This window comes from Mustelus asterias, chromosome 13 (assembly GCF_964213995.1).
Source record: "Mustelus asterias chromosome 13, sMusAst1.hap1.1, whole genome shotgun sequence".
Classification (NCBI taxonomy): Eukaryota; Metazoa; Chordata; class Chondrichthyes; order Carcharhiniformes; family Triakidae; genus Mustelus; species Mustelus asterias.
In genome coordinates, this window is record NC_135813.1 from 41,314,815 (window position 1) to 41,331,569 (window position 16,755).

Genomic DNA, 16,755 nt, shown 5'->3' on the forward strand with positions numbered 1-16,755 from the left:
AACCAACCACAATCCTTTGTTGAGATACACTTTCTCTTGACCTGCCTGAGTGTCACTTTAAGAGGGCTGCATGATGGCTGGATTATTGGAATGTAACTGCCAAATGAGGTGGTTGAGGCAGATACATTAGCGACATTTAAGACTTATCTGAAAAGACACATGAACAGTCGGGGAATATAGGGATTCAAGCAATTGGTATAGATAGGACAACACAATCGGCGCAGGCTTGGGGGGCCGAAGGGCCTGTTCACGTGCTGTACTGTTCTTTGTAACGCTGCGGGGTAATATAAGACATCTCAATGTCTGGTTACTGACCTTGAAGCACATTGGATGGTGAATTTTAAAGGAACATACTACACTCCAATTGCTCGGGTGGCAAGGTTCACCTTGTACCTGTGGCACTTGGCCACACAAAACATATAAATAACATCCTGAACGTTTTCATATTTTTGACTGACCTATGTCAGCTGCTCATTGGCAAGCATGCTAACTGCGTTATGCGTTATGAAGAGATCTTTGCCAGAGATTCATGAATTATAATTACCCCCTTCTCCCTGCGCCGCGGGATTTACTCACATTGTCCAGTGTCGTTTGACTGACGGAATAATCTTCAATTCCTAATACATCGACTACTTGCTCCATCTTACTGAAAACTTGGGCCAGCGAGATGTTTTCAGACTTCAGCTGGTATTGCACTTTGGTGTGGTGTCTCTCCTAGAATCAAAGAAGTCTACGTCAGAACTGGAATGAGTTTATTGCTGCCAATAGCGACGTCACAAAACTGGGTCCCAACTCCAGCACTGGAGCAAGACATGACAATCACAAATAAACAGATTTGGTTTTTTTTTTATGTCTTTCACGGGATATGGGCGTCGCTGGCAAGGCCAGCATTTGTTACCCAGCCTTAATTGCCTATGAACGGAGTGGCTTGCTTGGCCATTTCAGAGAGGCAGCTGAGAGTCAACCACATTGCTGTGGATCTGGAGTTACATGTAGGCCAGACCTGGTAAGGACGGTAGATTTCCTTCCCTAAAGGGCATTAGTGAACCAGATAGGTTTTTATAAACAACAAATTAATGATAGTTTCATGGTCACCAATACTACGAACAGATTTTCTTTATTAATCGAATTTAAATTCGACCAGCTGCCTTGATATGAACTCATGTTTTCAGAACCTTTGAACTACAAGCTCAGTGACAATACCAATACACTTCCATCTCCCCCAACATGGTCAGCATTACACCAGAGACATTGTGAATATTTTTTTTCACTCTGCAAAATAAGTTTGAATTGTAAGTTGGAGACTACACACCACAGCACGTTCATATTTTATCCTCCAGCATGCCTGCTCTATCCGATCACTTTAACTATGAGGCCCCAAGCTCTCTCAAATGAATATAACAGATCCCATAGCACTATGTTGAAGAGTAGGTGAGTTCTCCTGAGTGTCCTGGCTAATATTCCCTTGCTCTCTGTGGGGACTTTTCTCTCTGCAATTTGATTGCCATAATTCTCCAAATTACAACAGGACTATTAAATGTCAAAGGCACTTTGTTGGTTGTAAAACACTTTCAATGTCCTGAAGTCATAAAAGGCATTAATTGTATGCAAGCAGTGGTAATGAACAATTTCCCTGGATGTGACAGACAAACAAACTGAGGTCAAAAGAGAAAATGCTGGAAAATCTCAGCAGGTCTGGCAGCAAATGTAAGGAGAGAAAAGAGCTGATGCTTGTCAAAGCTAAAAGGCATAGAAAGTGGGAGATATTTATACTGTAGAGTGAGGGAATGAAAGACAAGTCATAGAAAGGTTTCAGATTCCAACATCCACAGTAACTTGCTTTTAAACAAGCTGAGGTATTCTTTCAGAATCAGTATGTTTGCACAGTGGCACTGCGAAGGAGCAGGAGGCCCATTAACTTCCAATATAACACCAATCCTTCAGTGGGACTGAATCAGTGCTCCCTGCTGTCTTTGTTTATATATGGAGACAATACAAACAAGAAGATAACTTTAGAACATCCTCACGGAAATGTCTGTTCAACTTTCATGGTCTTCACTTCTAAAAGCTCCAGATAAAGCTGGAAAAGATACTCCTTATGTTTCCTGTTCCAATTTGCCCCTAGCACATTGTAAGCATAGACACAGGAGATGTGGGGTAGCAACATCACTGACCCTCATTGAAAGGCAGATCAGTGATTGCACTCATTCTAAAGGTCATTGTTTCAAATCCCCCTTCAGAGTCTCTCCGGAGACTTGAGCACATGATTTAATTGGACCTACAGGGTGGAATTTTACCAGCACGTCCGCCCAAAGTTCATACGATCACGTCCGAGGCCAACAGAAAATGCCATTCTCCGAGCCTCAGGGGTGGGCGTGCCGGTAAAATTCCGGCCACAGCGTGATTTTTGGGAGAGACATTAAGCTGAAGCCTCGTTTCTACCTCAGAAGGACACACACGATCCCATGTTACTATACGGACAGAATGCCCAGGCCAACATTTATGCTTCAACAAATCTGACTAAAAACACAGGTTACCTGACAGTCAATCTCACTGCTGTTCATGGGGGCTTGCTGTGCACAATCTGGCTGTCTCATTTTCTCACATCACACTTCAGTAGTAGAGAGCTGCGGGTCAAATCGAAATTGGATGCGATGCTCTCAGAAACTGATGGAAACTACTCCCGCCCCAATCTACTGCCGGGGAAACAAAGTAACCTAGAGCTTAGCCCTAACAAAGCGCGAAAACTAGGATGGAATTTTGGCCATTCTTATTCAGTGATCCCTTAAAGTTATTTGTGACTTGTAGTGCCATTCTTATTCACTACAAGTCACAAATAACTTTAAGGGATCATTTTGTTGTCTCTTGATATTTAGTGATTCAAGCTTATTCCCAAAACTTTGGAAAAGTTAGAAATGGTTTGTTGGAACGGGTCCAGAGGAGGTTCACAAGAATGATCCCTGGAATTAAGAGCTTGTCGTATGAGGATCGGTTGAGGACTCTGGGTCTGTACTCAGTCTGTACTCATTGGAGTTTAAAAGGATGAAGGGGGATCTTATTGAAACTTACAGGATACTGCGAGGCCTGGATAGAGTGGACGTGGAGAGGATGTTTCCACTAGTAGGAAAAACTGGAACCAGAGGGCACAACCTTAGGCTAAAGGGACGATCCTTTAAAACAGAGATGAGGAGGAATTTCTTCAGCCAGAGAGTGGAACTCTTTGCGCAGAAGGCTGTGGAGGCCAGGTCACTGAGTGTCTTTAAGATAGAGATAGATAGGTTCTTGATTAACAAGGGGATCAGGGATTATGGGGAAAAGGCAGGAGAAAGGGGCTGAGAAAAATATCAGCCATGATTGAATGGCGGAGCAAATTCGATGGGCCGAGTGGCCTAATTCTGCTCCTATGTCTTGTGGATTGGGCATCCAACTAGAAACTGAGTGAATTTGTCCGGAGTGAGTACCTTTGCACTGTGGGCACAGGGCCCATGCTCATTCTACATGGCACCGATCCTTTCCTGGGACAACCTGGAGCCAAAACAAACAGGAAGATGGTTTGCAAGTGAATTCATACCTTCAAAACTGCTTCAGGGAAATTTCTGTTGAAAAAGCGGACAACTTCTTTCACGTACAGACTGGACTTGGTGCGGACAGTGATCATGTAGCCATCGCCAAACCTGGGAGTGAAGCAAAACGGAAGAGTTGCTCAGTCTGAATGTTAAAATCAGATGACCATCAATCTGAATTTCAATGTTGACTGTCCTACACTGTGGAGGGAATTGTTCACTTGTTAGCTTCTTGGCCTTAAATGGAGCTCAAAGGGCAGAATCTTGTGTAAAAGCAGTGATATATATATATAAATACTTATAATTTATTTAGTCCAGGTTCAGTTCCAGTCTCAGGTGACTGTGTGGAGTCTTTACGCTCTCCCTGTGTCTTGTGGGTTTCCTCCGGGTGCTCCGGTTTCCTCCCACAGTCCGAAAGATGGGCTAGTTATGTGTATTGGCCATGCTAAACTCCCCTTCAGTGTACCCGAACAGGCGCCAGAGTGTGGCGACTAGGGGATTTTCACAGTAACTTCATTGCAGTGTTAATGTAAGCCTCCTTGTGACATTAATAAAATAAAAAGAAACTTAATAACCTCACTGCAGGCATTGATTGCACCATCTTGCCTCATTTTCCAGATCCTCGGGATCGATCTTAAATGCCTCCAATCCTATGCATTCTCAGGCAATTGAGCAGATCTTCAGAGATTGCTGTTACTCTCACCCTGGTGCAGTCTCCTTCAGGATCGAGCCTCAAGCCCTCCTCCTTCTCCAGCCATATACTGTCCCTTAGTGACACTGTCCACAGGGACAAGGACTTTGTCTATTTTTTATGTTGATGATCCTCAATGCCAAGTCTTCCTCTCTTCCCTTAACCCCGTGACCTCTATACTGATAAATTGCCAAACTACAGCAATCAAAAGGTTTTGCACCCCCGCACCCAGGTCTAAGAAATTGCAGCATCCTGCCTGATCCACAGCTGAGCTTCAAACTGCACCCATTACCAGCAGAACACATTTACTTTCAGCCCCTACACAACATCACTCATTGCTGACCCAGTTCAGCCTCTGTATTCAGGGGTGGAATTCTGCCAACTTGCCCGCGGCGGGTTTGGTATTGGCAGCTGCAGTGATTTTGGCGGAAGTCAAAAAGTCTGAAACCTGCAGGAGTAACACCCCGTTGCAATTTTCCCAATGGTAAGTTAATGTCAGGTCGCTTTTTCTGCTGGCAGGTGGGGCAAACACCATTTGCATCTTATGAATGCTCTTTAAAACAGCTGCCTGCCAGAATCCCATCAACCCTTTCAATCTGCGCCATGCCCAGTGGGAAGTTAGATTAGTGTCAAACCCAATTGCTAAAGAGTGGCGTGCACAATTCGCCAGAGACTCCGGGGTGAGTGAAGCAACTTTCTAGTGCTGCGCTGCTCCTTACGCACTGTTCACCTCTCTGCTGGTTCCTGCCCTTCATCTCCATACGGAGCTGGTCTCCATGGACAGCACCATGCTGCTGGAGCCCCGGGCCCTTCCGTGTCACCATCTCAGATCAGTACAGCACCTAGGATTGGGGAGTACAGGGATCTCCTTCCCCCTGGTGCCATGCTTCAGTGTCTATCTGGACAGCACCGCACCACAGGACTCATGCAGCCACCACAGCAAAGGTCCAAACTTTGACCAGGGCGTGGAGTGCAGGTGAGGCTGGCGGGTGAGGGGGTGTGTGGCCTAACAAGTACAAAGGGGACAATGTGGAAGGAGGGCTGTGCAAGAATGTAGGGTTCACGATGGCAGGCAGAGGGTCAACATGGTGGATGAAGAAGATGAGCAATGGAAGGCAGAGGGAAGACAGAGGGGAGGGAAACTGGACACTGACAAGGTGACATGAAAATCTTACAAACAAGGGGGTCAAAGTGATACCACATCGGTTACTGGATGGGGATGCACAACCACTCCAGATGTGGTGGATAGAGGGACATGGGCACCTCCTTGGTGGTGAGCTCGGGGAAAGTGGTTAAATCAAGGCACAGACTTCCTCTTGAGGCTGCTGGCCTTTCCCCTCTGGGTTGCTAACATCCTGCACAGTCTGGTTGAAGACAGGTAGGCTAGAGAGAGGAATAGGAGTGTGCTGGATTGGCCTTTAAGTATGGTGCTGTGACCTTCGAACCTGCCAGCTGATGGCAGATGGACAAATCAGCTGCAGGCCCACAGAGTGGGAGGGGAACTCACCCGTGCATGATTAAAGAGCTTCCAAATGCAGAATCTGATGCAGGATCCCGGCATTCAGGTTGGCAGGATTGGGGAGGTAGGTTTCACAAAGTTTTAAGACTCGCATTCCAACCATTATCTTGCAATTGTGTCTTTGCCTATATATGCAGTTTTGTGAAACCTACCTCTCCACTCATCTGATGAAGGAGCAGCGCTCCGAAAGCTCATGACTCCAAATAAACCTGTTGGGATTTAACCTGGTATTGTGAGAGTTTTTACTGGACTATAATGTACTCAATTGGTACATGTCCTCTAATCCTTGCATAGTCCTTCTGTTCATCCCTCACACCCCCCACAACCCCAACCAACACCACCCTGTCCCACCACGAACGGTAGACCTGTTTCCCATTGTTTAGTAACTCGGCCAAACCTCTACTTTAAAAAAAAAATCTCTGAACTCATTGATAGAATTGTATCTCTCACATCCTAGTTTGTTTCAGAGTTGATTTCTTATTCCAAAGGCTAGTTCAAAATTCCTTACTATTTCCATTCCTCAGAGGTTAAAACTTTGAAATGCATCAATAAGGATTCCTTCTGTCTGTTTTTACCTTTTGTCTATTTGTATCTTTCACTCCCTCCACAAATCACATTTGGATGTTTTCCATATCCTTGGAGTCGGAGTGAAGAGGTTGACTACATCATTCAGTATTAAGTATTCAACTGACTTGGAATGGTGCAGCTTGGTAGCCCCTCCTTATTCAGAGAATCATAGAACCCCTGCAGTGCAGAAGGCGGCCATTTGACCCATCAAGTCCGCACAAACTCTTACCCAGGGCCTATCCCTGTAATCCCACATATTTTACCATGCTAATCTCCCTAACCCAAATATATCTTGGGACGCAAAGGGGCAATGTAGCATGGCTAATCCACCTACACTGCACATCTTTGGACTGTGGGAGGAAACCGGAGCACCCGGAAGAAACCCACGCAGACACGGGGAGAACATGCAAACTCCACACAGACAGGCACCGGAGGCCGGAATTGAACCCGAGTCCCTGACACTGTGAGGCAGCAGTACTAACCACTGTGCCACCGTGCTGCCTTATTACTATTCTTAACTGAATCCTGGCAGATTAAACATTGGTTTGTATCTTGTAGATATGTGCTTTAAGAACCCAGTGATACTGGAGAAGCATAAATCAGCCAGTAATAACTGCACTAATCTTTCTCAGAAGGTTTTTGCTCAGACGATAGCCACCTGGTTTTCCAACCTCCTTGTCAACACAAGAAATGTTGAGGTGTATGCTGGTGGTGTTAGCGGCTGTGCCAATGCGGCCAGAGTGTGCTGAACTACAGTGGGGTCAATCTTAGAATCTTAGAAACCCTACAGTATAGAAAGAGGCCATTCGGCCCATCAAGTCTGCACCGACCACAATCCCACCCAGGCCCTACCCCCATATCCCTACATATTTTACCCACTAATCCCTCTAACCTACGCATCCCAGGACACTAAGGGCAATTTTAGCATGGCCAATCAACCTAACCCGCACATCTTTGGACTGTGGGATAAAACTGAAGCACCCGGAGGAAACCCACGCAGACACGAGGAGAATGTGCAAACTCCACACAAACAGTGACCCAAGCCGGGAATCGAACCCAGGTCCCTGGAGCTGTGAAGCAGCAGTGCTATCCACTGTGCTACCGTGCCACCCCAGAGTAAGGGTCAGAGTAAGGACAGTGTGATTGCCAGTGGTATAATGACATCAATCGGTAAAGAGCATTCTATTCACATTTACTCGATTCAAAATGTGGGTCTTATATGGGATGAAAGATAAGAAGGAAGAAAAGAAACCAGCATCACAAAATGAAACAAAGGCTAGCTCATGGTTCACGCTGATTAGCTGCTTCAGCGATGGATGTCTGATTAGGATGGGTTGGGGAAAATTGGAATGTCAAGTTACCGGTTTTTCAGGTGCTGGATGCTGCCGAGACACTTGAACCGGCCGTTCACCATGATTGCCAGTCTCGTACACAGGGCTTCGCACTCCTCCATGCTGCAGAGAGAAAAGAAAAGTAGATTAGATACGGCATATTTCTCAGCACCTCACTAACTCCCAGAGCACAGCCAAACAATGTCTTCCCTTCGGCTCAGCTTGGCTTTTGAAGTTATTTAGCCAGAGCACGACTGCAGTGAAAAGGTTACATCCAACGCTTGTGCCCTGTATCCTACAAACTTGGTGAGAGGGCGGATGGGATGATGAGGCTGTGTGTTCATTAGCGTTAAGAAAGCCTCGATATTGAAGAATGATATAGTTCTACTTCAGGCACCAGATGTTATCATGAAAAACTTCCTGGTCACGTGCAGGAATGCAAGATAAAAGCTGTATCTATTCAAAAAATGCACACTAGATTATCACCCACTTCGTTCTGAGCCAGGTATGAATGTCTTTTTAATGGGTTGCCCTATCAAATTGGAACTGGCAATCTGATTTTTAAAAAATAGACTAAAGGCACTTTTCTCCCCCTGCTTCTGCCTGCCGGCTGATATGGTGACATCAATCATTATGTCTTTGAAGATTTTTCATCAGTTTAGTAAATCTCAGACTTCCAGTTGTGATGCTACTCCCTGTATGGACAACGGGCAGGAAAGTGAAGTCCCAGTGTACACATTTGTATCCTGCTCTCCTGTACCGGGTCTGCTTTGTTCCTTTAGTGTTGTTTTCACAGAGCACTGACCCTTGTTCTGCTGTTCACACATTCTGCAATCTTACCTTTATGCTACTAGAAGCACCTTCTTTAGTTCTCAACACTGCCATTAACACTTCTTTTGTCTTGTGCCCGAAATATCTTTGTCCAATCTCTCCGAGCCCCTACCCATCTCTGACCTTTGACTTTGCTCTGCCCCCTCTCTGACAGTAAAAACTCCATCACATTTCTCCCTCTCTTCAACTTCAAAGACGAATCATACAGCCTTAAAATGATAACTTTGTTTCTCTCTCCACAGACATGCTTGCATTTCTCCATCATTTTCTGTTGTTAGTTCAGGTGTCCAGCATGCACAGTATTTTGCTTATATTATTGCATTTGATGAAATTTGACAAGCTTAACTGGCCTTCAGCGAATACCTGCTAGTGCACCTTCTTTTGTCCATCATTCTGGGTTCCATGAATCAGACGGTCAACGTGATACCAATTGTTTTTATTTAGTTATTTATCATTGAAATGTGCGTCGCTACTTCCAAGTAGATTTAATTCAGCTAGAGCCTTCACAGAAAGGCGGAGTAGAAATCTGAAGTTGTCTAAGTGGCTGGTAGCAGACCAGTCACACCCGTTCCAATGCAGTTTGAAGGAATTAATGTCAGACACTGTGTATAAGATAAGGCTGTTACGATAGCGCCTATTGAAAGGTAGTGACCAAGACAAACAGCTAGCTGAAAATGTTCATTCAATCAGGCCTGATTAGATTTGAGATACCCTGGTCTCAGACTGACAGGATGGTAATTGAATCCATTTCACTTCCCAGTGTACACAGTTTATTGTTAAAAGAATAGTACCAATTAACAGATCTGGTGAGACACTATCCCAAAAATATCATAAGAGCTAGGAGCATGAGAAGGCAATTCAGCCCCTCGAGCCTGCTCCATCATTCAATATGATCATGGCTGATCTCATCTCGGCCTCACCTTACTTTCCTGCCCGTTCCCCATAGCCCTAGAAACCCTTCAAATCTGTCCACCTCTTCCTTACATTTACTCAAAGTCCCTGCCTCTACCGCACACTGGGGAAGTGAATTCCACAGACTCATGACCCTTTGAGAGAAGTAACTTCTCCCCATCTCGATTTTAAATCTGCCATCATTTATCCTAATACTATAACCTCTTGTTCTGGATTGCCCTACAAGAGGAAACATCCTCTCTACGTCAACTTTGTCACTCCCCCTTATCATCTTGTACACCTCAATTAGATTTCCTCTCATAGGGAATAAAAATCCAATATCTGCTAATTTAACCAGGCCCATTAAAATAAAAATGAAGTGTTAACAATGGTTCAGTGGTAGTTCTCACACCTCTGAGTTACAAAGTTCCTGCTTCAGAGACCTGAGCCCAAAATCTATGCCGATATTCCAGTGCTGGTTAGGTGCATTGGCCGTGCTAAATTCTCCCCCAGTGTAACCGAACAGGCGCCGAAGTGTGGCGACTTGGGGATTTTCACATAACTTCATTGCAATGTTAACGTAAGCTTACTTGTGACTAATAGAATAAACTTTAAAACTTTAACTTTAAGAATTGCCACAGCAAGCTCAGCATTTGTCCGTTTACACAAAACACTGTGGAGGAAATGAGGCATCAAACTTGCAACAAAACCTGCTCTGTATAAACATGTTAATACCTTAGAAGAGGCCATTTGGCCCAACGAGTCTGCACCGACTCTCTGACAGAGTATTTCATCCAGGCCCTCTCCCCTGTCCTATCCTCGTAACCCCACACATTTCCCATAGCTAATCTATCTAACTTAAGAAGAAATTTAGCATGGCCAATTCACCTAACCTGCACATCTTCGGAAACCCCTCACTATATGCCTGCGAAACGTGGATTACACACTCCAGACACTGAGCAGTTAGCGAGGTTCCCCATGAGATGCATTCGGAATATGTGAGACATTCAATTCACAATCTTTTTTGTAAAATTCTTTAAAACTGTGTTTCTATCTTGTCTTTCATTATTATTGCCATTCGGTTAACAGAATTGTGGCGGTTATGATTTTGGATGGTTGAGTGAATTTTTTAAAATGGCTCTTTGTGCTGTTAAGGTTCCCAGTCCGTACCTTAAGGGATGGAAGTTACTTCATAACAGGATGGATTGTACAGGGTCAATGGAAGGAACCGACTTGATGGGCATTTTCTCATCCCTGCTCTCTTACATCTTAGAATGCTCCCCCTGCCTCTTTTTGATGGCTTGACAATTCACTGTTCAATTCTATCTCCTGGTGGATTTCATTTGTAGAATGTCATTCAAGAGTGACAAGGTTATTTGCAGTCACGCTGATACTTTTGGTGCCACTGCTGGTGCTGTTTTGATTCCGTTTGTTGAAATAGAATGCAACTTGGTTGTACTGAAAGAAGGTAAAAGTTATGGCAAGAAATATCTAGATGCAGTACCTAGCCTCCATTCAGAATGGTACCTTCTTCACATGCATGATTTTAAGCAGATAATCTTGTGAACCTGCTACTTGTCCTTTTCTCTCTCACTCCAATTCTGTTTTCATGTCCATATCATTCTACACTGTCAAAAAGATTGATTGTTCCCAGGATTTTCTTTTGCTACTACGCTTGTTAAAGCATAGGATCTAAAATGCATTTGCAACCTTCAATCTTTCATGTACGGCTGGGAGAGGTCAACCGATGGATTATGAAAGACAATTTAAAATATTTGGTTATGAAGTCCATCTGCAAAAATGGTGAATTATACTTTGCTGATGCACCTGGTAACTTCTTAGCTCTTGCCAAAAGCCACTGTTTTACCCTTCCCTGATTGCACTGTGGTACTCCTTACCTGCAGTACAGACTGCAGCACTGCCAACATTAAGCAAAGGTAACATCATGGAATTCCACTTGGGACTTGGTGACCTCTGATGTATTACAGGGAAGTTTTTTTTTATTCGGTCATGGGATGTAGGTGTCGCTGGCTGGGCCAAGATTTATTGCCCATCCCTAATAACACCTCACTCACAAAACGTGAAAACCTGTTGTTTCATCAGCTGGACACTGAATTGGACCAGAACGTACCAAAGATTGCAGCATTCTCCCCTCGCAGGAACATAAAGCAATGGTGCAAGCTCATCTTTCCGTGGGTCAGAAACATTGACAGAGGATTGATTGATGAGTCAACCATCAACGTATGGCATTTAAGTCAGGTCGACTTTCCTAACAATGAGAACTTGGTGCGTGACACAAGAGTTGACCGGCGACTTTCCAGCAGCAAGTGTACAAATCCAAGAGTTGGATGATTCAGATACTTGGAGTGTGCTTCACAAGAATACCTTTGTTACTTGAAGCACTGTGTTTCCTAAAAAGAGCAGATTACTTTTGGGAAAATCAGCCGTTTGAATGATTACTTGGATACGATAGCTTATTTAGATTCGGGCGTGTCAATAAAAGATATTTGAAATGTGTAACACAAAGTGTACACCTGAAATGGTCTCATTCTGTCAGAAAAGACTGACAAAAATGTGGTTCCACTTATCTGAGAAACCCAGCCCATTGAACAATGTTTCCTGATATATTCACCAGAGTTTCCTTTTCACTGAGGGGGAAAGACAGCGAAATCGCCCTTCTCCTCCCAAAAATCTGTATAAGACTAAATATAACAAGCACAGTATGAAAGTAATTCATCAGCACTCACTGAAAACTCTTTTAGACAGGAATGCTCGGATTCCAGTTCTGTCCGGAGCTGGCACTGAGCCATTTTGTAACTATGCGTTGAAGAAAATGACATTAACATCTTATAGCAACAGGTTACTCAATACTGATCATAATTACTGACCTGTAACCTGTCTGTTTTTTTAACCTGATTATAAAAGATAGCAACAGATCACATAAGAAAATAATAATTCCAGTTTTTTGCCACACTACCAGAAGGATATGGATGCTTTGGAGAGGCTACAGAAGAGATCTACCAGAATGCTACCTGGTCTGGAGGGTATTAGCTATGAGGAGAGGTTGGATAAACTCAGTTTGTTCTCACTGGAATGACAGAGGTTGAGGGGTGACCTGATAGAGATTTACAAGATTATGAGTGGCATGGACAGACTGGATAGTCAGATGCTCTTTCCTAGGGTAGAAAAGTCAAGTGTTAGGGGACATAGGTTTAAGGTTCGTGGGGAAAAGTTTAGAGGAGATGTGCGAGGCAAGTTTTTTACACAGAGGGTGGTGAATGTCTGGAATGCGCTGCCTGGGGAGGTTGTGGGAGCAGGTAAAATAGCGACATTTAAGGGGCATCTAGATGAATACATGAATAGGATGGGAATGGAAGGACACGGACTCTGTAAGAGGATACGGATTCCATAAGTGCATACAGTTTTAGTTTAGGCAGGTATCATGATCGGTGCAGGCTTGGAGGGCCGAAGGGCCTGTTCCTATGCTGTACTGTTCTTTGTTCTAAGAAAAAGTTAAGAGAAGGTTTCACAGAGATCATTGAGTCGATACATCACAAGTGGATGCGTTCCAAAATGTTTTGCTGCAGTAGTGGTTAGCACTGCTGCCTCACAGGATCAGAGACCCGGGTTCGATTCCTGGCTTGGGTCACTGTCTGTGTGCAGTCTGCACGTTGTCCCCGTGTCTGCACGGGTTTCCTAAGGGTGCTCCAGTTTCCTCCCACAGTCCACAAGACGCGCTGGTTAGGTCCATTGGCCATACTAAATTCTCTGTCAGTGTACCTGAACAGGTGCCGGAGTGTGGCGACTAGAGGACTTTCACAGTAACTTCACTGCAGTGTTAATGTAAGCCTACTTGTGACACTAATAAATAAACTTTAAAATAAAGCTAGACTTGTATTTAAATAGTATGCTTGAAGAACATCAGATATTTCAAACTGGAGAATTTTTGCAGTTTAGTCAGTTTTAATGTAGGTAGATAGGAACTGCTTTCACTGGGAGGAATGTCAGCCAGCAAGCTGGGAACACAAATTTACAATAATTGGCAAAAACAATCAGGGTGAAAACAAGCAAAAATTTTATCACAAGTGTTGAAGCAGATTCAATAGTAATATTTAAGAAATTATATAAATGGAAAGGAGAGATTTGGAAGGCTATGGGAAAGTAACAGGGGAGTGGGACTAATTGAATAGTTCTACAAAGCGCTAACACAGACACGATGGTTTGAAGGGCCTCCCTCTATGCTGTATGATTTTACAAATTGCTATTCCTCTTGATTGCCAAAGGGTATTTTAATTCTATAGGTCAGTAATATTAAGCGATTGGATCAGGAAAGAGCCTGTGCTATTTTATCTACAGATACTGCAATAATCAATCTTGAAGATGTGAGATTGCTGTTACTGCTGCCTCTAGCTACACCTCCCAGGTGATCTGCTGTCATGCTCTGTCAAATTTGTCTGTATTATGCCATCCTCTCACACATCCACTGTAGCTCGTCTGTAACTACCTGTGACGTTTGTAATCCATCTACGATGAAGTTGATCACCTCTTTCTACTTTGCTCTCTGGAAGAGATCTCCAAATATTCAGCTCTGATCAAATGGCTGAAATACTGACATTTCCATTTCTGGATGTTACTTTTCAGATTTCATTTCGTTCTTGTATTTTGAAGCAGTTCTTCAAGTATGGTCTGTATATAGAATTTTTAGCACAGGTCTAAGCATCCACATTTCAAAGGTGTCTATTTTCTTCACCGAGGTAGACAGGAAAGTGGATAGAATGGAACATCTTTTGAGCTTTTTTCTTGTCACAAGCTTGCATTTTCTTGTTGTTAGATACATCCTCATCTTCACAAAATTATCTTTGGCTCTCTCTATCCTTCTAGCTTCGGTATTGCATCAACCATTTGTTACCATTTGTTCTAAACAGACAAACTTATCGACTTGTTCCAGTGTGACACCATCCACTTCAATCTTCATTCTAGTTTCTTCTGGTGTGTTCCTTCCAACTGCCATTGCTTCTGTCTTTTTGGTATTTGCGATTGATCCACATTTTAAACTTCTATATTTGATTTAACCTACTGTAGTAGCACGGCCCTTTAAGGGGGCGGGGGAAGCATTTCCTGACGGTCACATGATTGGTGAGGACTCTATGGATAGCCCCGGCGGTAAGTTGAGTTAATCGGCAGGAGGGCACATACCAGGGGTTGTGAAGAGATTCGCAGTTTTTTTTCTTCATTATTCATTGACATGGGCATGGCTGGCTGGGCTGCATTTATTGCCCATCGCTAGTTGCCCTTGAACTGAGTGGCTTGCTCGGCCATTTCAGAGGGCAGTTGAGAGTCAACCACAGCAATGTGGTTGACTCTCCAAAGTCCAAAGATGTGCGGGTTAGGTGAATTGGCCATGCTAAATTGTCCCATAGTATCAGGGGGACTAGCTAGGGTAAATGCATGGGGTTATGGGGATAGGGCTTGGGTGGGATTGTGGTCGGTGCGGACTCGATGGGCCAAATGGCCTCCTTTGCACTGTAGGATTCTATGATTCGATGAATCTATGATTCTGTGGTTCTGGAGTCACATGTAGGCCAGGCCAGGTAAGGGTGGCAGCTTTCCTTCCCAAAAGGATATTGGTGAACCGGATGGGTTTTTCCGACAATTGATAATGGTTTCATGGTGATCATTAGATTCTGAATTCCAGATATTTTTTACTGAATTCAAATTTCACCATCAGCCGTGGCAGGATTAGAACCTGGGTCCCCAGAAAATGAGCTGAGTTTCTGGAATAATAGTCCAATGATAATACCATTAGGCTATCGCCCCCCCCCGCCAGTTGGAACAAGGGAGATGAGTAGATCAGTTACATTTGCCTGAACTTGTATATATGTTATTCATTATTTGGCAACAAAGCCTTTGTCGATTCAAGCCACCCACATCAGGTCACCCTTGATCTCTTACATCTACAACATTTTGCAGGAACTCCTCTGACTTTGCAAGTAAAGCCAAGTCGTCAGTGTACCACATGTGTATTATATTCTTGCTTCCAATTTTACCCTTGGAGGTACATCTAATTCTTTGAATATTTGGCCCTTTCACAGATTGAATAATTCTGGCGACAGAACACAACCACATCGTACTTCCCTCTTCACTTGAAACATGTCTGATTGTCCAGCTAACCCGATGTTCACTATTGATCCCAATATAGATGATGGACAATTCTCACATCCATACTGTCAATGTCACATTTCAACAGCACAACTATTAGCTTTTGGTCATAAACATGATCAAATATTTTCTTCATAGTCTATAACGCATACATGTTCTTGTTTACTTTGAGATATTTATCAAAGATTGTACTTCGGGCGGATGGCACAGTGGTTAGCACTGCTGCCTCACGGTGCCAGGGACCCGGTTCAATTCCAGCCTCGGGTCACTGTCTGTCCGGAGTTTGCACATTCTCCCCGTGTCAGCGTGGGTTTCCTCCAGGTGCCCCGGTTTTCTCCCACAGTCCAAAGACGTGCAGGTTAGGTGCATTGGGCATGCTAAATTGCCCCTAGTGTCAGGGGGATTAGCAAGATAAATAAGGGTTACAGGAATAGGGTCTGGATGGAATTGTGGTCAGCACAAACTCGATGGGCCAAATAGCCTCCTTCTGTATTGTAGGGATTCCCTTTCCCTTTCATGTTCCTACCCCATCGCTAAATCCAGACTGCATTTTGCCAATTGCTGCGTCAGATGTGTTAGAATTTCTTTCTACTTTCAAGATCAGTCTAATGAGATGGCTCATTATGCTTAGAGTTCCACAGTGACTGCACGCCATTGCTTTCAGATTCTTAGGTGATTTAACAAATTGGTAAATGTATCCTTTGGTATATATTTGATCACAAATTTCCATTATCAGTTCGAATTGTTTCTGAGAAGTTTTAAATGTTTTATTGTTAATTCATCCGTCTCCGGGGTTTTTCCTATACTCATCAATTTCAAAGCATTCTTAACCTCTGACATCACAACATTTGGCGCATTGCTTGTCTCTCTACCTTGAGGACTCCCTTGATTTGGATCACCATCCAAGTCACTTACATATCCCATTCATCTTTTTTACGACTTCACCCCTTTCAAACCATTTTTAGAATCTCGACAGTGAAAGAGGAGGCCATTTGGCCCATCGAGTCAGCACTAACCACAATCCCACCCAGGCCCTATCGCCGTAGCCCATGTCTTTATCCTTGTTAATCCCCCTGACACTAAGAGGCAATTTAGCATGGCCAATCAACCTCACCCGCACATCTTTGGAGTGTGGGAGGAAATCGGAGCACCCGGAGGAAACCCACGCAGACACGGGGAGAATGTGCAAACTCCACACAGTTG

General features: G+C 43.9%; 1 protein-coding gene across 2 annotated transcripts in view; it reads right to left on the reverse strand.

Annotated features, from left to right (window-relative positions):
• Positions 1–16,755, reverse strand: part of abca2 (ATP-binding cassette, sub-family A (ABC1), member 2) — a 551,670-nt gene that overhangs the window by 11,579 nt on the left and 523,336 nt on the right. For both annotated transcript variants that reach the window (XM_078226666.1, XM_078226665.1), the window contains 3 exons: positions 7,702–7,794; positions 3,572–3,674; positions 577–714 (listed from right to left, as the gene is read on the reverse strand). In XM_078226666.1, coding sequence (XP_078082792.1) covers positions 577–714; positions 3,572–3,674; positions 7,702–7,794 — 334 coding nt within the window. The remainder of the gene's footprint in view (positions 1–576; positions 715–3,571; positions 3,675–7,701; positions 7,795–16,755) is intronic.